The sequence below is a fragment of the Mastomys coucha genome, unplaced genomic scaffold, assembly GCF_008632895.1.
Source record: "Mastomys coucha isolate ucsf_1 unplaced genomic scaffold, UCSF_Mcou_1 pScaffold5, whole genome shotgun sequence".
Lineage (NCBI taxonomy): Eukaryota > Metazoa > Chordata > Mammalia > Rodentia > Muridae > Mastomys > Mastomys coucha.
In genome coordinates this window covers 55,829,307-55,849,392 of record NW_022196911.1, presented here as the reverse complement: position 1 = coordinate 55,849,392, position 20,086 = coordinate 55,829,307, and the positions used below count along the sequence as shown (strand labels likewise).

Genomic DNA, 20,086 nt, shown 5'->3' with positions numbered 1-20,086 from the left:
CTCAGAAATCCACCTGCCTCTGCCTCCCAAGTGCTAGGATTAAAGGCGTGTGCCACCACTGCCCAGCCAAGATTTATTTATTATTATACATAAGTACACTGTAGCTGACTTCAGGCATACCAGAAGAGGGCGTCAGATCTCATTGTGCGTGGTTGTGAGCCACCATGTGGTTGCTGGGATTTGAACTCAGGACCTTCAGAAGAGCAGTTAATGCTCTTACCCACTAAGCCATCTCTCCAGCCCAGCTTTTTCCTTCTATCACAGATTAATATACAGACATGAGTATAACCCAAGAGACAGAGCAGGAGGCACTTAGTGGATTTGTATGTTATCCTGCCTCAGCTGGCCTTGAGCTCATGCTACAATCTGATACAGACTTCCAAGCCTGTGAGAAATTCAGGACGTATGTATCCTTTGGGGACAGGGTGTCCAAAAAGCAGATAGTCAGGGGGTGGAGAGAGAGATACCTCTTCTGGTCTCTTCATGGATCTTTAATCCCATGTATGGCCTGTGACATTAGCACATCTCTCTGTCTCCCTCACCTCTGAAAGAATTTTATACCCACAGTGGACTGGAGGGCACTGAAGTGAATGAGAGGGTCTGGTGTGTGGTGCTGCTGTCCCATGCATTCACTGGTTCCTGGATGGCATTTCAGCCACTTTGGACATTTGTATAGCAATGAAATGTTAACCCTTTTTAGCTAACTTTATAGTGTCTGTACCATTTTAGTCTTATTATTCTACACCCTTGTTGTTTTTTCCTCCCCACCCCCCCACCTTGTCTTACTGCTGTGCTTGTATTTATGACGTAATATGATCTTGAAGCCCTGGTCCTCTGCCTCAGCCTCCCAGGTGCTAGAGTTCCCAGCATGCACCACTGTACTATGCTGACTATGTGGTTTGAGGTGCTGCTATAGTTACTTGAGGCAGGATGGGAGAATAATGTCTGGTTTGTGGGCCCTGCTAATGGAGTTGAAATTTTCAGACAACACTGATAAAACCAAACTTGCCTGTGGAGACAAGGTGTATACCCCAAAGACACTCAGGGCAGTAAACAGGCTTGCCTTAATTTAGGGCCAGCGTAATGTAGCCCATTGAGTCTCTAGGACAACCTGCTCCTCTTAGCCTTAATGGCACCCTCATAAACCTTAGTTAGAACTCCCAGCTTTTCCCGTCTATCACAAATTAATTTACAGACATGAATATAATCCAAGAGACAGGGCAGGGGATATTTCATAAATTTGCATGTCCTCCTGTGCAGAGGCCATGCTAATCTCTCTATTTATTGAATGTGCTGCTAAGGTGATCACCTAAGCTACACAGTGGGCAGCAGCAGAAGCAGGGAGGGACATTTCTTAGTTTAGAGATGTAACTTGAGAGCCACTCTAATCCTGTATTTATATGCCCACACTCATTCTGTCCAGTGTGTGCCCTCACTCATTCTGTCCAGTATGCGCCCACACTCACCATGTCCAGTGCGCTCTCACTCAGTGTGCACCAACACTCATACTGTCTCGTGTATACCCCTAATTCATCCTGTCCAGTGCACGCCCTCACACATCCTGTCCTGTGTATACCCCTCACTCACCTGTCCAGTGCATGCCCACATTCATCCTGTCCAGTGCATGCTCACATTCATCCTGTCCAGTGCGCGCCCTCACTCATTCCGTCCAGTACGTGCCCACACTCACCATGTCCAGTGTGCGCTCTCACTCAGTGTGCGCCCACACTCATCCTGTGTATGCCCTCACTCACTCATCCTGTCCCGTGTGTGCCCTCACTCATCCTGTCCAGGTGCCCTCAGATCTCACCCCTCTTGTTTCTCTTCTTCCTTTACTTTTATGGTTTTAAATAAATTCAACTTTGATTCATACTTGGGTTTCTTTCCCTGAAAGTAATTTGTCAAAGCCACTGTCCTAGTTTGCTTTCTGCTGCTGTGATGTACACCGTGACCAAAAGCAACTTGGGGAGGAAAGAAATTATTTCATTTTACAGCTTATAGTCTATCCTGCAAGAAAGTCAGCAGGAACTAAAGCAGGGGCCATAGAGGAGCTGCTTACTGGCTTCTCCCCATGTGTTGCTCGGTTTTGTTTTCTTGTACAACCAAGGACCACCTCCTGCCCAGGGTTGGCACTGCCCACAGTTGACTGAACTATTCCACGTCAACTATTAACCAAGAAAATATCTTACAGACATGTCTATAAGCCAGTCTGATGGGGACATTTTCTTGAAATCCCTTCATCCCTGGTAACCCTACCTATGCCAACGTAGAAAAAAAAAAAAAAAGAAAAAGAACGAGCCAGGACCGTCATGAGTCCCATTTTCCTTGGGTGGAAATCTCTGAAAACAACTCTAATGGCAGCTGTCAATGTGTCCCTATCATATCAACAGTCTGAAAGGCAAATCATGTCAGACAGTGGACTGGACCTCCACTGCTGAGCTCAGTTGCTGGTAATTTTGCTGATGACTAAAGCCAGGACTTCATTCTGCCCCTGAGCTGTGTCCCTGCCCCTTTGTGTTAATACATATATTTTCTTCTCAACATGACAGAATCATCAGCCACCATGGACCAAACCTTCAATACATGAGCCTTTTAGGGATGCTTCATATTTATACCATAAGAGTTCACAGGTTCAAAATCTTGAGTGACCTGGAGATTTTTTTAAGTCTACACAGGCAATACTCCTGGGTGTTTCGTGACTAAGAACTGCTGGGCCAGGCTTCATTCCTGACTCCCCTAGTCCATACCTATGGAGACTCGGCTGCCTCATTTGTGATGGAATGTTCTTTTTTTAGACAATGTGCTGGCTAGTTTTATGTTTTATGTCATCTGGGAAGAGGGAACTTATTCAAGAGAATGTTTCCATCAGTGTTCAGTAAGCAAGCCTGTAGGGGGTTGTCTTGATTCATGACTAATGTGGGAGGACCTGGCCAGCTATGGCCGGGTCATTCCAGGGCAGCTGTTCCTGAGTTCTGTAAGAAGGCTGAACAAGCAGTCAGAAATAAGACAGTAAGTAGCATTTATGTTCTCTGCATCAGCTCCTGACTCCAGCGTTCCTTCCCTGCTTAAGTTCCTGCCTTGGCTTCCCCCAGTTGACTGCGACTCAGTATATGTGAACTAAATAACCACTTTCCTCCCCAAGTTGTTTTTGGTCAATAGAACACAAAACAAGACACCCGCTTCCTACCAGCCATCCCTGAAATGGAGAAATCTGCCCCAGGTAACAAGTCCGTCCCTCCTTGTTACTGAGGCCATATAACCCTACCTCAAACGCCAGCTTCCACACTGGGAAATGGTACTCTGCCTGCAATCCATACGTAGAGTGCACCTTCTAAAATCCACAAAAATTGAAAACCCTGGGCTCTGGGCCACCCACCCTGTAAACTGCAAAGACTTAGTTTTGTCAGGCAGTGCAGAGGATCCATGGGTCACCAGAGTTGCTGACGCTGCCTTGAGTTCTGTACTGGGCTTTTTCTCCTGTAACTGGCTGACTCAAGGAAAGCTGTGTTAAAAGACATTTGCCTGATTACAAAAGAAAATTGTAATCGTAAAAGTGCAAGTATCGGGGCTGGAGAGATGGCTCAGTGGTTAAGAGCACTGACTGCTCTTCCAAAGGTCCTGAGTTCAAATCCCAGCAACCACATGGTGGTTCACAACCATCCATAATGAGATCTGATGCCCTCTTTTGGGGCATCTGAAGACAGCTACAGTGTACTTACATATAATAATAAATAAATCTTAAAAAAAAAAAAAGTGCAAATATCACCAGGTATGGTGGGGCATGGCTGTAGTCCCATTTATCTCTGTGAGTTCAAGGCCAGTTTGGTCTACAAAGTGAATCCAGGACAACCAGCCAGAGCTGTTACACAGAGAAACCTTGTGTAGCTAAATAGACAGATAAATATGCAAATGTCACAGACCATACCTGGAATTGAAGGCCCTGTTTATAGCTGGTAGAGGATGAGGGCACAGTCACTGAGCCACCTCTTTAGCTTGAAACATTTTTTTTAAATCGCCAAGATGACACGCAAGCCTTCACATCCAGCCACAAGACTTGTGAAGCTCTAAGCAACCAAGACCATCTTCTGCCAGCAAGAATCACATGTGCATACAATTCTTTCTCCTTTTATTCACATCTTCAAGGCATGGCTTTGTTTCAGTGTGTGTTCAAGGGGGTGGTACCTAAAATAGAAAGGCTCCTCATGAAGGGGAGACAGTCTTCCTCCTCCAGCCATGCCACCTTGACCAGGATGCAAAGTGAGGACACATATCTATCACGGATATTTTGGCACAGTGCAGAGGCCAGGTCTGCACACAGGCCTCTGGGAGGGGCGTGTCCTCTACCCTGCAGTGAGGTCTAGGAGCAGCCACTATGGGAGTGCCTTGCATAGGCAGCAGAGAGCTCAGCTCCCCAGTGAGAAAGGAGTTCTCCCAGAGGTAATTTGTGGCCTATAGAGAAAACCAAGCAGGAGAGAACAAGACCTTCCTTCCCTGGGGTGTAAGGCAGGCAGCAAGGGAGTCACCTTCAGCTTCAAGGCCTGAGGACTCAATCAGAAAAACAAATATACCACTATCAGGAACCCACCATCCTTCAACAGCTAAGAAGCTATCCTCCAAGCGACTCCCTGTGAGTGCCTCCAGGATACCTGGGCTGTCACCCACCCAAGAACATTTTCCTTTTTTGACAAAATGTTGGAACCAGCCTTTGCCTAGGTGAAGCCTAAAAAATCAAAAGCCACATGTCATTCTTCATGAGTTCATTGCTGGTGATGGTGGCCCAAGCCCAAGTTCCTAAGTTAACCCTAGCGGGCATCAGTGTAGCTGGCATGGAAAGTGGTCAGCCAGGGCAGGCCAGCCACATTCAGACATCAATAACCCAGACTCTCTGGGTTTGGGACTCTTGATCACCATCACGCAGGCACATGCCCGAGTGTGGGCTTAGGTAATGTCATTCATCCTCCACTCCGGCTAAAATAAAGCAAACCACACTGCAGTGTCCTGGGAGGGAGGTGGCTGCAGCTCTCCAGCATCAGAAAACATGTCAATCACAGTCCTCATTCACCTATAACAGACTCTCGGGAACCTGGAGGCCACTGTACAGCGCGTAGCCAATGTCATCAATCTCCTCTTCCCGAAAGCTACCCAAGAGGTTCACGCTGGGGTTGAAGTGACAGGGCAGGCTAGCCTGCTCCAAGCTGCCCACCAGAAACTCCAGAGCTTGCAGAAACCGTTCCCCCAAGGCCTCCTCAGTCCAGGCCACTTCCTCTTCACCCAGCTGCAGAACCACCTGAGTCAGGTGGCTCCAGCCAAGCCGCACCAGAGCCGGATGGCCACGACACACACCACACAGCAGCAGCAACAACCTCCGCCGAGTACCAGCATCCTGGTCATCCAGGGCCCGCAGACGGGCAGTCTCTACTGGATACAGATCCTGCAGCCAGAGATTGCTGGCCAGCCCCTCTAGGGGCCAAGCCAGCAGAAGGCGGTCATCAGTGCTGGTCCCAGGGACCACCATGAGCACAGCTAAAGTGAACTCCAAGCATTCATGTTGTACTTTGAGCAGCAGCTCCTCCGAAGCCACATTGGGCCAGATCAGACACCCAAGCAGGCTGCCGATGGCTGGCCAGTTGACAGAGGCCGACAGGGCCTTCCGTAGCAACTCCAGCAAGACACGGGAGGAAAGGTACCCCCCCACCAGAAAGCGGTCCCATGGGCTGCACCCACGGGAATGGAACTCAAGCTGGGTCCTGCGTACAGCCCAGCATCGAGGTTCCCTGGCCACAGTGTCCATGCCAGGTACCAGGTTCCATAGCCCTGGCTCCAACTCCAGAGGCACTAGCAGGCGCACGTGCTCAGCAGTCCCCGCCTGTAGCCCGTCATAGAGAGGCCCACCCGGCACAAGTGCACCGAAGGGCAGTTCTGGGAACTTGCTCCTCAAGTAGGCCTGCAGCTCAAAGGCAATGTCTCCAGCCAGCTGTTTCACCAAAGTTGCGTGGGCTTCTGGGATAACCACATGCTTGTGCTCGAACGCCAGCAGCTTCTCCTGGAACGTCAGGCACAAGGGTGCTACAGAGCTGAGCTTGGGGGTCGTCTGAGAATGAGTGGGTGTGGGCCTCACTGCAGAGGGAAGCATCCAGGAGAACACATCAGAAGGCCCCACATGTTACGAAAACTCGACCTGCTCACTAGCTGGGTGATGGCACTGGGTTCCATGCTCACCTATAATAGCCACTGAGAAAGCCCTGACGTCAGGTCATAGGACCTGTGAGGGCGTGATGACAAAGTCATTGGCCCAGAGTCCCAACACTTTAGCTTCTACGACAACTTCATGGAGAACGGGTAAGACAGATCCTGCCCCTCTCCAGGCCTCAGTTTCCCCATCTGCGGCTCTCTACCATCATATGGTGCAACCTTGCTATAGTAGAAAGCAGAGAGGTAAAAACAAGGATCCCAGGGCTGTGGTATAACTCAGGGGTAGAGCGTCTGCTTGGCATATGTGAGGCTCTGGGTTTTATCCAGAAAAACGCAAACCTACAATACCTATTAAACATCTGAGGAGCCCACAACCCAAAGAGGAGCAGAAATAAATAAGTGAAGACTGTAGCTGCTGCATGGGCATGGACAGGGGACTCACCACACTAGAGGGAAGCAGTGCAGCTCACCTGGGGCAGGGTCGGAGGGGGAGCCGGGAGCTATGGGCTGGCTGAGGGCAGCAGGAGGGGGTGGGGGCTTTTGGTGTGATGTGGCTCTCAGCAGGCTCAGTTCCTTCCAGCTGTCCCCCTTGGTGTCATCCTCATCCCGAGGGCTGGTGGCCCTGTCGATGAGCTACAGGTAAAGTGACACAGATCAGAGCATCGGGGGCCATGGCAAAGCTGGGGGGAAAGCAAACCAGGAAGCTAGGGTGAAAAAGTAGGGGCCCTGTGTTCCAGTCCGACCTCAAAAAGTCCCTCCGCCCCCCCAGCTCCCCAGCCTGGCCTCCTCCTGCGGAGGTTTCAGGCAGGCCCTGCCCCCTTGGCCTTACCCGCTTTACAGCCAGGGTAGCAATGCCCAGCACTGCAGCCCCGCCCACGCCTAGCACCAAACGAGCATTGGCCAAGAGGAAGTCTACCACACTGCCCAGGCCCTCGCTGCCATGCTGCTGCTTCCTCTGCTTCTGGGAGAACTCTGCCATGGCCACCTGCAAGAGAGGCAATCCGTAGGGCCAGGGTGCATAGATGCACACTTAGCAATAACCAAGAGGGTAGTTTCTGGGGACCAGTGAGAAAGGGGCTGCTCAAAGAGTTTCTTGGAGGGGAGCAGGGGACCTGTCAGCCCCTCCTTGAAACCTGTAAGTCTCCAAGCCCTGGAAAAGGGCTCATATAGGAAGGTCCCAGGCCTTTCTCAGACTTCACCCCAAAACCTTGGGAAATCTGGGCTCAACATCACCACCCAGAGTCTACAAAGACATGAGTTGCCAAGCCAAAAACCGAGTGCTAAGGTCTGGGACTCAAAGCACAGCCTCTAGACTCTTCCACCCCCAAAGCCTGAGTATTTTCCCATGCCTCTTGGTCAGGTTCTCACACTCCTTATTAGGACCCACCCAGAACAGCCACAGTGTGTGAAACCTGGCAGGAGGAACCTAAAGCCCCAGAAAGACTTATAATATGGGTTTCCAAAAAGCTTGCCTGGTGGGGCCTGTCAGACCTTTAATAGACCCTTAGCAAATTCAGGGATCTAGATAATGGCCCCCCAGATCTTGACAAGAAAACTACCTGGAGTAGGGCAACCCCACCAGAGGCCAGGCTGAGGGCCCCATGGTCCAGTGGTAAGAGAAGTAACCTTAAATAAACACTGAATCAGGACAGCTGGCCAGGGCCATGGACTTGGAACAAAGTTGGAGAGGGGAAGAAGGTGAGAGAAAGGCCTGGAGTCAAGGGCCTTTTGTTTATCTGTACGATGGCGATGGCACCAGTGAGGACTGGGAAGTATGCAACTGGCCTGGTCAGAAACTTGGGAAAAAAGACACAGAAATCTCCAGGCCTAGTCCACTAAGTCAGAAAGGTCATTGCCTGCTGGGGCACCAAGGGCTTCAGTCCTTCCTTCAGGGCCATGGTTGCCTTGGGACCCAGTTGCCAAGTGACAAGATGCCTAGAGTAGCTGAAGCCTGAAGCACTGTGTGACTCAGCTGAGACACCTGTCCATGCTCCCCAGACTAAAAATAAGACCCTGTCCTAGGGCCTGGCAAGGTCAAAGGCCAGCCAGAGGGCCTGCTACAAGCTAAGAGACGGCTCTGCTTCATTACCATCTACCACTGCCCTCAGACCAGTAAGCCACTTTGCAAACTGAAGAGGCTTACATTCCATCACCTGTCTAGAGTGGGATTCAGCCCTACACCTAGAGGGGTCTTGTATTCAAACTCCAGTAAGAAGGGAGTAAAATAGCTCGCTAAATATAACCAACTCAGGCCCTATGTGGTGGTGCAGGCCTTTAACTTCAGCACTCAGGAGGCAGAGGCAGTCAGGTCTCCTTGAGTTCAAGGCAAGCCTGGTCTACACACTGAGTTCGAGGATAGCCAGAGTTACATAATAGAACCTCTATTCAAAACAAAACAAAACAAACAAAAAAAAATAACAACATAACCTGACTCTTCAGAGCCTGGACTCCATCTGTTCTTCCATTCTGGCCAAAGCTGACTGCTTCTGATCAGGGCTGAGCAGAAACGTGTAACCAAATACAAAAGGCTCCTAGACTCTACTGAAGAGCGAAGTCGCTGAGGCCCTGGAAATCATAGGCAATACCCAAGTCTGGAAGAGGCACCGCTGGGATTCGAACTCTGATCTTCAGTTCCTATGTCCTCCCTCCCACCGCAGTGACCACAGGCCACGCCCCCACCTGCACTGGGATGCGTGCCACGCCCAGTGCTGGGAGACCCCGAGCCGCCCGGTGCGCTGTAGCCGTACCTGCGTCCCAGCGTCAGCGCATAAACTCAAGGACGCGGCGAGCAGGACCCTGGAGGCCCAGGACTCGCCTAGGAATGGAACGTCCAAACCCCGGGAACCGAACGCCGAGGCCCGGAGCGGCAAGTGACCCGAAAGGCACGCTGGAAAAGCAGGCCAGCGCTCCAATCCGAGCGCACAACTCCTGCGCACACGTGCTCAAAACTGAGCAGCTCAGCCAATGATCGCCAGGCACGCCCCTGGACCGGCGGGGGCGGAAGCCACAGGCACACTCCGGATTTAAAGGCGCAGAGTTGTGTTGTTAGCGCAAGATGGGGTTGGTGGAAAATGTGACAATCATTCAGGGCCTGGTCTAGTTTATTTACTTTGGGGTTGGTTTTGTTTTGTTTTGCTTTGTTTTTTTGAGAAAGGGCCTCACGCTAAAGTCACAACTGACATCGAATTCTCAGCAGTCGTACCTTAGCCTCACGTCTGACCTTGTGTGTGTACTTGTAATGGGAGCCTCAGTGTGGAGAAAGCTGCCTGAGCTCACGGTCCCTTGGTGGGCCAGGCAGACAAAACTGCCCTTAGCCCAAAGGCCCACATTCTGCCTCTCAAGGTCGCCCCTGCGAGAGTGTCTGGTGTTCTCATCTCCTTTTGGCCTGCCTGGCACACAATGGGAAAAGAGCTCTGCCATCTGTCGTGCGAACTCTACCAGTCTCTTCCCTCCTGAAACACTGGATGCCAGATCCTGTGCTTCCAAAAAACAGCTGTGTCTGTTTATGGGAAACCTACCGTGTGCCGGCCAGGGCAAGATGGCCACTAATAGCTTGGCCCGGGGGCTGGAGTCCTGATGCCATGGGAGAATTCTGAGTGTTTGTGCAGCATGCTCTCTAAGCCGCCACATGCTGAGTCCTCACTTTGCTTCTGGCAACTTTGGGAAGCGTGTTACACAGGAGCAAAGCTGAGTCCAGAAACTGAAGGGCTAGGTCCCAGAGACCCGGAAGTCTCACCACCATCACCACCACCGATCCCTCCCACACAAACTGCCTGTGTGCCTGACGTTGGCACCACAATCTCTCCGGGGTCAGGGCCGGCTACAGCAAGCAGCCCAAGCGACAGTGCCTGGACCCCACCCTCCACATTGTGACTGGAGACTGGAAGTGGTGATCATTTCCAGCGGGACCCCTGCATGCCTCGCCAGTCCCAGAACTCTGGTCCTGGCGAGGCCTGCAGTCCTGGGAGTAGCCTAGCAGCACTTCCCGCAGAGGCCGCGGCCGGGAGGAGGCGCGCGCGGGTTAAAGGGGCGGGGCCGGCGCTGACCCAGCCCGCGGCTCTCGGCAGCCCCGCGTCCTCCCAGCCCGTGAGAAAGCTGCGCCACCATGGAGGCCACCGGGGTGCTGCCGTTCGTGCGCGGCGTGGACCTCAGCGGCAACGACTTCAAGGTTAGCTGCGGGGAAAGGGAAGGGCGACCCCTAAGCCGTCTCTCCCGACCGCTCCCTCTGCGCTTCCGGAACCGGCGGGCGGGGCGGGCGGGCCTCCGCGAGTCTTCCCGGGCCTGCCCCGCCCGGGGCGGAAGACCTGGGCTGGGGCTCCCGGGGTCTGGGGCCGCGCGGGATCTGAGCCCTCAGGCCGCGAACCTGACCCCATGCCACCGAGGGAACACTCCCTAGCCAGCCACCGCCCCACACTGTGGTCTCGGAACGTCACTTCTCCCTTGGCGAACCTGGGGTTCTCTCCAGTCCTAGGGGCTTAGGAACAGTCCGTTTGGAGGCGTGTAATGGAAAGAGATCTGTTAGTAAGGAGTGTGACAGGTGCGCGAGGTCCTAGGCGGCTTGTCTGCGCAACTGCTAGACTGATGGGCTAGGGGAACTAGCGACCAGCAGCCCTCCTTCTTGATTGTAAAGAGCCAGGCTATGGGCGTGGTGGTGCACGCCTTTAATTTCAGCCCTCGGGAGGCAGAGGCAAGTATCTTTGATTTCAAGGTCAGCCTGGTCTTAAAAGCAAGTTCAGGATAGCCATAACTAAATAGAGAAACCCTATCTTGACTTGAAGAAAAAAAAAACATGTGCCAGCTAGTCTCAGACCCGAAGGACAGCTAAGAGGCCTGGGCCTTCTCCACTGCCTAGCGTCAGTCCCTTTAGATGTCAGATTGGGAGATGCAGGAGAAGGAGGTGGGCACCTCCCGTGTTCATCTGTACACGGACACACATTTGACCCCATATACAGTTGTCATTACTTTATCCTGTCCGCATTCCCACCATCCTCACCTGTGGTATCTATATTCTCTCTTGACTGAGAATAAACATCTGAGTTACCTTGGGGAATGTGACTTGAGGAGGAGGAAACAGTAGCAAAAGGCAACTGAGCTTCATGCTGCTCAGATGTCAAAACTGCCAGCTGTGGTCGGGAGGCAGTGGCACATGACTTTAATTCCAGTACTGGGGAGGCAGAGGCAGGCAGACCTCTGAGTTAGACACAGACTGAATTCCAGGACAACACAGAGAAACCCTGTAATTGGTGGTTGCAGGGGGAACAAAAACCATAGCCTGGTGTAGTGGCACGGAACCTTTAATTCCAGCCCTCAGGAGGCAAAGGCAGGTGGCTCTCTGTGAGTTTGAGGCCAGCCTGGTCTACAGAGTGAGTTCCAGGACAGCCAAGGCTACACAGAAAGAGAAACCCTGTCTTGGGAAACAAATAAACAAAAGGGTCAGAGCTGCTGAAGTGAACATTGCATGAATGAATTGAGGAATGAATGAATGAAGGAGATTGTTTGAGGAACAGTGGGGAGCTGGGCTTTTAGTGCAATCTGGGGAATGTCGGGCAGTCTCATCCCAGACAAGTCAAACTGCCTGGAACCCCAGGCAAAGCAGTGTGAGTGCCACTAAGCACAGTGGAGCGCTGAGTAGCCCTTGAAACACACCAGGTTTGTTTTTCCTGGGACAGACTCCAGCTGGAGAGACACGTTTGGGCCAGTATGTTTGTCCTTTGGGAGCTTTCACTTAGTGCCATTAAGTAGGAAATAGAAATACAAAGTATTTCTCTGGGAACCGCAGAAGGTGATGGGAGGGTGCACTCATCTCCTAGACTGACCTCACCTACTGCTCCCCACCAGGGTGGCTACTTCCCTGAGAATGTTAAGGCTATGTCCAGCCTGCGATGGCTAAAGCTGAATCGCACAGGCCTCTGCTACCTGCCTGAAGAACTTGCGGCTCTGCAGAAGCTGGTACGTAAGAGGCATGGGAAGTAGTGTGTGTGGGGTCTTCCTATCATAGGGGCTAGACCAGGTGGGCATACCCTGCAAAAAAGGGGTGTCGTGTTGAGAGAAAACAGATAGCTGTGGGTGAAGCAGATGGAGGTGGGGTGGGCACCCCACTTGGGAGTTATGCAAGGTAAGTGAGAGTGTGTAAAGGAGAGGGGACTGTTGGGATGGCCTTCCCAGATGGTGCCGTTACAGGGCTGTAGGCAGGGCTGGATACCTTAGGTCTCCACCTGAGCCTCTCACTCTTGTCCTGTCCAGGAGCACCTGTCTGTGAGCCACAACAATCTGACCACACTGCATGGGGAACTGTCCAGTCTGCCTTCACTTCGGGTGAGTGTTGGCCCTGGGCTGCGGTAGGGTTGGGCATAGGCCAGTGTCTCTGCCCTCCTCCCTTCTGAGCCTGTGTTGCTGCAAGAGGCCACCATTACTCCTCTTGTCAATGGGAGAACTTTCTGAGAGAAAAGCAAGGACATTCCAGAGCCCACTACCTCTTTGGACAGCTGTGAATACAGCAGTATAGGCAGAACATGGTGCTAGGCCACGTTAGTGTGTCGCGTGTGCTTCTAACCTACCACATAGGTAAAAAAACAAAAGTCACCCCCAGACAGCAGTATGCTGGCATGACTGGGTCTGGAATGTGACCTGAAAAATCAGGCCCTGGCCAGCCTTACAGGCTTCAATCAGGATTGTCCTTCACAGGGCCAGAACCCCAAGAAGTTCAGGGACCAGGATCTGAACTTGGGTTCCCTGACTCTAAACCAGGGCTTTGCCACTTAACTGGCTTAGTTACTTTTCTATTGTGACAAAGCATAGGACCAAGGCAACTTAAAAAACATGTTTCATTTGGGGCTCACAGTTCCAAGGGCTAGAGTCCATGACCATCACAGTGGGGGGAACATGGCAGCAGGCAGGCATGGCACTGGAATAGTAGCTGAGAGCTCATGTGTTGAGACAGCCATGAAGCATAAAGAGCTAGCTAGGAGTGGTGTGGGCTTTTGAAACCTCAAAGCTTGCCCTGGGTGATGTACTTCCCCCAATAAGGCCACACCTCCTAACCCTTCTCAAACAGTTCCACCACCTGGGGACCAAGCATTCAAATATATGTGCCTATGGGGGGGGCCATTCTGATCCACACCATCACACTGACTAAGTAGCTTTGGCAAGTTCCTCCCTTTCCTCCAGCAGGTAGGTTGCACTTAAGAAAATAAATCGCTGAGTGGTGGTGGTGCACCTTTAATCCCAGCACTTGGGAGGCAGAGGCAGATGAGTTTCTGAGTTCGAGGCCAGCCTGGTCTACAGAGTGAGTTCCAGTGCAACCAGGGCTACTCAGAGCAACCAAAACAACAGCAGACATGGCTCTTGATGCATTAGACTAAACATCAGTCACTGTTTCTCTAACTCCAGCCTTCTGCTCAAACTTCTGCACATCTAAGGAGGTTTCAGGGGTACCCAGCAATGAAGTGACTTATCTGGTATCACATAGCTGGAGAGTTAGCTGGCTTGCCCAGCCTGTCAAGGCCATGACTAGCCTGCAGTGACTTCATTGAACTGTACATAGGATACAGACATACATGCAGGTATTCACATATAAATGGAAAAAATGCAGTTTGCTTAGCCAGTGGCATAGAGACTATAATCCCATCTGTGAGAGGCTAAAGTAGATAAATGGAAAGTTCAGGGCTCTCTTGGGCTACCAAGTGAGTTCAAGGTCCAGCTGGACAAGCTAGAATTAATTAACCTTAATTCAGAATAAAAAGTGGAGTTGAATGTAGTGATACACGCCTTTAATCCCAGCACTCAGTAGGCATTGAGTTTTAGGATTTACATAGAGACCTCATCTTGGTAAAAAAAGAAAAACAAAAAAACAAAAACAAGTGAGTTGGGATACAGTCTAGTGACAACAAGCATGCTTGTCACGTGCTTGTCTTGGGCTTCCATCCCAGTACCATAACTCTGAGGGCCCCATATTGGCTTTGGAGGCACACTGGCATTGGGTTTTAAAGTTTGAAGAGGCACTCACTGGGAGGCTGGAAAGAGCCCACCAGATGGAGTGTGTGAGCAAAGGTCAGAGGAGGGAGAATACTCAGACCTGGCCTCCAGTTTCTGAAGAACCCCATCTGGCCTGTGCTTCTCTCTAAGGGCAGAAAATAAAGATCACAAATTCTTCCTTATACTCCTAGGCCATTGTAGCTCGGGCCAACAGCCTGAAGAATTCTGGAGTTCCTGATGACATCTTCAAGCTGGATGATCTCTCTGTTCTGGTCAGTAGTTACCTGCCCATCTGGCCCCCGCGATGCTCAGACATTCAGTCCTCACTCATGATAGCTGCCTCAAGGGCCGCCATCATCCCATAGTGTGGTCAGTGCTGAGCCCACATCACTTGTGCACTCAGTTCCCAAACCCAGGGCCCTTTCCACTCAATCTACTTCCCTCTGGCCTGAATGTTCTTATCACTCCGTGTCCAGTGTCCTGCCAGGTCCCTGGGTATGGCAGAGGCATGGAGGTGGTGGGGGGTACCCTGGCCTGACCTTGTCCCTGCTCTCTAGGACTTGAGCCATAACCAGTTGACAGAATGCCCACGGGAGCTGGAGAATGCCAAGAACATGCTGGTGCTCAACCTCAGCCATAACAGGTGCTGGGGAGATCAAGGGCATGGCAGGTGGGCAGTGCAGAGCCAGGTGGGCAGTGCAGAGCCAGGTGCGCAGTGCAGAGCCAGGTGTAGAGCCAGGTGGGCAGCGTAGAGCCAGGTGGAATGAGCACTGATTTTCATTCTTTCTCCTCTGTACTACAGCATCGACTCCATCCCCAATCAGCTGTTCATCAACCTTACGGACTTGCTGTACCTGGACCTCAGTGAGAACCGCCTAGAGAGCCTTCCCCCTCAAATGCGACGCCTCGTGCACCTTCAGACACTAGTGCTGAATGGAAACCCACTGCTGCATGCACAGCTCCGGTATGGTCTTGGTTTTCCTTGCTTCCTAGGAGTCCTGACCCTTCCCTAGGCCTCAGGCCTCAGCACTGGCCTGTGCTTGCTAAAACATCATGCCCCACTCTTTGGTCAAGCCCTCCTGTATACTCCATCCCTAGCTACACCCCTTGAGTGGACTTACCCTAGGGTGGCAAATCTTTTCCTCACAGGCAGCTCCCAGCCATGATGGCCCTACAAACCCTGCATCTGAGGAACACTCAACGCACCCAGAGCAACTTGCCCACCAGCCTGGAGGGCCTGAGCAACCTTTCAGGTCTGCACTGTTTGGGGAGCCCCTAAAGTTTTCAGCCTGTTGGGAATTAAAGGGCTTCCTTGGGACTTAGGGGCTGAGTCCTGCTTCTTCAGTTACGTCTAACAGATATGTTAGGTAGGGCCTTGCTGTGTGACTGACTGCCTGGCCTGGCCTGGTATTCACTGTGTAGGCAGATTGGCCTTGAACTCATATTGGTCCCCTGTCTGAGCATCTCAAGTGCTGAGATTACAGTTCTGCACACAGTGGTCAATTTCCATTGGGTTTCTGTCACTAGGCCACCTGCTATGAGGAGTCTCTCAAATGTAGAAACTGCAGGTCATACAAATTACTTGCATAAGACCACACAACCTGGTGGTAGAATGGTTGGAATTCACACTGAGGCTTGTTCCTCGTGGCTGCTGTATGGGTCCTAACTGATGTGCCCCTCCAATGTCTCCCAGATGTGGACCTGGCATGCAATGACTTGACAAGGGTGCCGGAGTGCCTGTACACCCTCCCCAACCTGCGCCGCCTCAACCTCAGTAGCAACCAGATTACAGAGCTGTCCCTGTGCATCGACCAGTGGGTGCACCTAGAGACCTTGAATCTGTCCCGCAACCAGCTCACCTCCCTGCCTGTGAGCCTGGGCCTGGGACTTTGGGTGGGCTGGGCAGGAGTGCTGGTTCTGTTCTAACGGATGTCCCACTTCTCCAGTCAGCAATTTGCAAGCTCACCAAGCTGAAGAAGCTGTACCTGAACTCTAACAAGCTGGACTTTGATGGGCTACCTTCTGGTATCGGCAAGCTCACCAGCCTGGAGGAATTCATGGCTGCTAACAACAACCTAGAACTGATTCCTGAAAGTCTCTGCAGGTGCTGGCCAGGCTGGGTTGGCGTGGCAGCTCAAGCTTGGTGATCTGCCTGTATCCTGCTAATGGCTGATTTGCCTTTAGGGATGTGGCCCCATCCCACCCCACACCCAACTTGAGGTTCCCAGAGTACCTTTTAGGAAGTTGATGTCAGAAGGTCTAGGTCAGAAGGGCTTCAGCACCATATTTGTGGGGGTCCCATCCTCTTCTGAAAATTACTGGTCCTCACGTGGATTCCTTGCTCTAAGACAAAGAATTGGGAAGGCTGCTCTCACCTGGCCCTAACTGTAACACCATATTCCTTAAGGCTCTGTCTGGCTCTGTCTTTACAGGTGCCCAAAGCTGAAGAAACTCGTCCTGAATAAGAATCACCTGGTGACCCTTCCTGAGGCCATCCACTTCCTGACAGAGATCGAGGTCAGGCAGGCTGGGCCAGTGTTGGAGTAGAAACAGGGTATTAGGAAAGATAGAGCAAAGGGTGTGCTTGTATCTCAGAGTGAGAGACCCAGTGGTAGCCTTCCAGGGGCAGGGCCACTGGAGCGAGCACCTTCTCAGCACACCTTAGTGCCTGTCACTGAAGCCCCACGGGCAGCTGCAGAGTGGCTGGGGTCAGAACTTAGCTCCTGGTCCCAGCTAGAGACTGAAACTAGAGGCTGCTTGGAGGTGAGTGTCCAGCAGCACCTCTGCTCACCTGACAGGTCCTGGATGTTCGAGAAAACCCCAGCTTGGTCATGCCACCCAAGCCTGCTGACCGCACTGCCGAGTGGTACAACATTGACTTCTCACTACAGAACCAGCTGAGGCTGGCGGGTGCCTCCCCAGCCACAGTGGCCGCTGCTGCAGCTGGTGAGTGGAATGTGTGCTGGGGCACTTCTCTGGATCTCTGCGTACCCCTCTGCACACTGGATACCAGGGTGGGGTTGGCCTCTGGCTGAAGATCCAGTAGCCAACCCAGTGGCTCAGGTGCCTGCATCTCCCTTAAGTAGGGGGCGGGTCCAAGGACCCCTTGGCTCGCAAGATGCGGCTACGGAGGCGCAAGGACTCAGCACAGGATGTCCAGGCCAAGCAAGTGCTAAAGGGCATGTCAGATGTTGCCCAGGAGAAAAACAAAAATCAAGAGGTAAGTCAGGTCAGAGCTGGGCTGGATAGGCCTGGACTCTGAGGAGGAAGAGGGGCCCTGAGCAGAGAATGGCTAATTCAAAGGCCCTGTGGTGAGGGCAGGAAGGGGCCAGTTTTAGTGTTTCAGCAGAGTCACTGCACCTCTGTCCCCAGGAAAGCATGGATGCCCGGGCACCCGGGGGGAAGGTACGACGCTGGGACCAGGGCCTGGAGAAGCCACGCCTTGACTACTCGGAGTTCTTTACGGAGGATGTGGGCCAGCTGCCTGGTTTGACTATCTGGCAAATTGAGAACTTTGTGCCTGTGCTAGTGGAGGAAGCCTTCCATGGCAAGTTCTACGAGGCCGACTGCTACATTGTGCTCAAGGTGGGGCTGGCTCCTAGTGCATCACGATGTGATGCAGTGAGGCCGGGGGGCGGGGGGGGGGGGCGGCAGGCTGGGTTTGGGAGTTGATGCAGCGGTGGCCATGCGTGTGGAAGCCCTCGTGTGGCTGATTGCTTGGTTTCCTCAGACCTTCCTGGATGACAGTGGCTCTCTGAACTGGGAGATCTACTACTGGATTGGTGGGGAAGCCACACTTGACAAGAAAGCCTGTTCTGCCATTCACGCAGTCAACCTGCGCAACTACCTGGGTGCTGAATGCCGTACTATTCGAGAGGAGATGGGCGACGAGAGCGAAGAATTCCTGCAGGTGCAGCCGGAGATACACACAGAAGGGAACTAGGGCTACATGTACAGAGGTGGGCCAGGGAGCTGAGGCCAAAGGTAGTAACAAGAGACCTCAGACAGCAAGGTGAGGTCTAGGGATCCTTAGGTGGTCAGAGTCTGAAACTATGGCTGAGCGGGAGGGAGTGGTAGATTTCTTTGGAAGTGGACAGACAGGTTGAGGAATGTAACTGAGAGATAGGGTAGGGACCAATAGCTGTTAGGGTAGATTACAGGCTCGGGGTTAAGGGCAGAGCCAAACCTAAAAATAAACCACAAAGCCATCAGCAAACTGCCTTACCCTACTACCAGCTGGGTTCCCTTTAGAGATATAGCAGGCAGCTAGAGAGTTTTCTCTAGGCCCCCCAGGTTTGCAAGCTTGTCCTCCATTTGGGATAGTTTGGGGCAGCCCTGTGCTCCGATATATACCTCATCCCGTTTAGAATAACTGCAGGTTTGCACACACACTTCAGCTGTGTAAACTACCAAGTCTGGTAGGCACTTGGTGGGGGCGGGAACAACTCAATGATGAACCATCCTCACACACATAGGTGTTTGACAATGACATCTCCTACATTGAAGGAGGAACAGCCAGTGGCTTCTATACTGTGGAAGATACACACTATGTTACCAGGTAAGCATGCAGCGATGGGTGGTATTGAGCTGGACTGCTGGGATTGGGTGGAAGCAAGGATGTTAAGGTCAGGTGGACCCGGGTGCTCACAATGAATCATTCTTGCTCTGCTCCCCAGGATGTACCGAGTATATGGGAAAAAGAACATCAAGTTGGAGCCTGTGCCCCTCAAGGGGTCCTCACTAGATCCAAGGTGAGCTCCCTGGTACAAGAGGAAACAAGGGTGCTTGTCCTCAGTTGGCTCTCCATGTATGAAGAAGCAACCTTGTTAACTTCTCAGAGCCTGGCAGAAAAGCCCGAGGTCTGCCCAAAAAGGGGACCAGAGGCCCATCTTTCGGATCAGAGTCTACATTACAGCTCTTGCTGTCCTATCCAGGTTTGTGTTTCTCCTGGACCAAGGACTGGACATTTATGTGTGGCGGGGGTTCCAGGCCACACTGAGCAGCACCACTAAGGCCAGGTAGGTGGATATTATGGAATGTTCTGAGCAAAGGAAGGCATCCCCTAAGAACAACATGGCCTTGCTGAGGGGTTTGCATCTGTCCTTAGGCTCTTTGCAGAGAAAATGAACAAGAATGAGCGGAAAGGGAAGGCAGAAATCACACTCCTGGTGCAGGGCCAAGAGCCCCCAGAGTTCTGGGATGTGCTGGGTGGGGAGCCCTCTGAGATCAAGAAGCATGTGCCTGATGACTTTTGGCCACCCCAGCCTAAGCTGTACAAGGTGAGTCATGGCGTCGGTGGGTACAGAATAAGCCTGAGGTCAGTAAGTGGGTTTGCTTTGGGAGAAGAGGGCATCTATTACCTGGATGAGAAGCTCAGGTCTGGAAGGCAGCTTTGAGGATGGAGCTAGCATGCTCTTCTAGAAGGTAGACCAGAAGTCCCAGACCTGAATATTTGCCTTAGTTTCATGAGTGCCAGATGACTAAGGTTCTTATGAGCAGGAAAGAGATGAATTAAGAAATCAGAAACAACAGTAAGGATCTAGATTAAGCAAACAAGGAAAACTTGTATTTAAATGCCCATCCAGCTGGGCATGGTGGTACACACCTTTAATCTCAGCAGAAGCAGGCAAATCTCTGTGAGTTTAAGGCCAGCCTGGTCAACATAGCAAGTTCCAGGCCAGCCAGAGATACACAGTGAGACACGGTCTCAAAAACTAGCCCTTCCAGAGCTACAGAGGTGGCCTAGTGGTTAAAGGCACTTGTTCTTCCAAAGGACCAAGGATCAAGTACTAGATCCTCTATGGTGGCTCTTATCCCAGGGGGCACAACACTGCCTTCCTGCCTCTCTCCATAGGCACCAAAGACACATATGATATACATACATACAGGCACCAAAGACACATATGATATACATACATAC

The 20,086-nt window shown here is 52.0% G+C and overlaps 2 protein-coding genes across 5 annotated transcripts in view; one reads left to right on the top strand and one right to left on the bottom strand.

The window, feature by feature from the left end:
- Positions 1-4,109: 4,109 nt before the first annotated feature.
- The window catches only part of Mief2 (mitochondrial elongation factor 2), a 19,331-nt gene continuing 3,354 nt past the window's right edge, over positions 4,110-20,086 (bottom strand). Inside the window, exons 1-5 of one of the 3 annotated variants that reach the window (XM_031350906.1) lie at positions 8,940-9,101; positions 8,620-8,757; positions 7,022-7,177; positions 6,663-6,825; positions 4,110-6,117 (exon numbers count right to left, since the gene is read on the bottom strand). In XM_031350906.1, the coding sequence (XP_031206766.1) occupies positions 5,063-6,117; positions 6,663-6,825; positions 7,022-7,171 (1,368 nt within the window). In that variant the 5' untranslated portion in view covers positions 7,172-7,177; positions 8,620-8,757; positions 8,940-9,101 and the 3' untranslated portion in view covers positions 4,110-5,062. Of the gene's footprint in view, positions 6,118-6,662; positions 6,826-7,021; positions 7,178-8,619; positions 8,758-8,939; positions 9,102-16,399; positions 16,510-20,086 lie in introns of those variants that run through there. The other 2 variants (XM_031350908.1, XM_031350907.1) reach the window with 2 other exon arrangements.
- Positions 9,972-20,086, top strand: part of Flii (FLII actin remodeling protein) — a 14,081-nt gene continuing 3,966 nt past the window's right edge. The window contains exons 1-18 of one of the 2 annotated variants that reach the window (XM_031350903.1): positions 9,972-10,360; positions 12,031-12,141; positions 12,436-12,507; positions 14,358-14,438; positions 14,724-14,809; positions 14,969-15,130; positions 15,316-15,419; positions 15,860-16,035; positions 16,113-16,270; positions 16,599-16,683; positions 16,965-17,112; positions 17,250-17,386; positions 17,539-17,751; positions 17,897-18,076; positions 18,642-18,724; positions 18,843-18,917; positions 19,101-19,184; positions 19,274-19,445. In XM_031350903.1, the coding sequence (XP_031206763.1) occupies positions 10,298-10,360; positions 12,031-12,141; positions 12,436-12,507; positions 14,358-14,438; positions 14,724-14,809; positions 14,969-15,130; positions 15,316-15,419; positions 15,860-16,035; positions 16,113-16,270; positions 16,599-16,683; positions 16,965-17,112; positions 17,250-17,386; positions 17,539-17,751; positions 17,897-18,076; positions 18,642-18,724; positions 18,843-18,917; positions 19,101-19,184; positions 19,274-19,445 (2,190 nt within the window). In that variant the 5' untranslated portion in view covers positions 9,972-10,297. The remainder of the gene's footprint in view (positions 10,361-12,030; positions 12,142-12,435; positions 12,508-14,357; positions 14,439-14,723; positions 14,810-14,968; positions 15,131-15,315; positions 15,420-15,859; positions 16,036-16,112; positions 16,271-16,598; positions 16,684-16,964; positions 17,113-17,249; positions 17,387-17,538; positions 17,752-17,896; positions 18,077-18,641; positions 18,725-18,842; positions 18,918-19,100; positions 19,185-19,273; positions 19,446-20,086) is intronic. The other variant, XM_031350904.1, reaches the window with a different exon arrangement.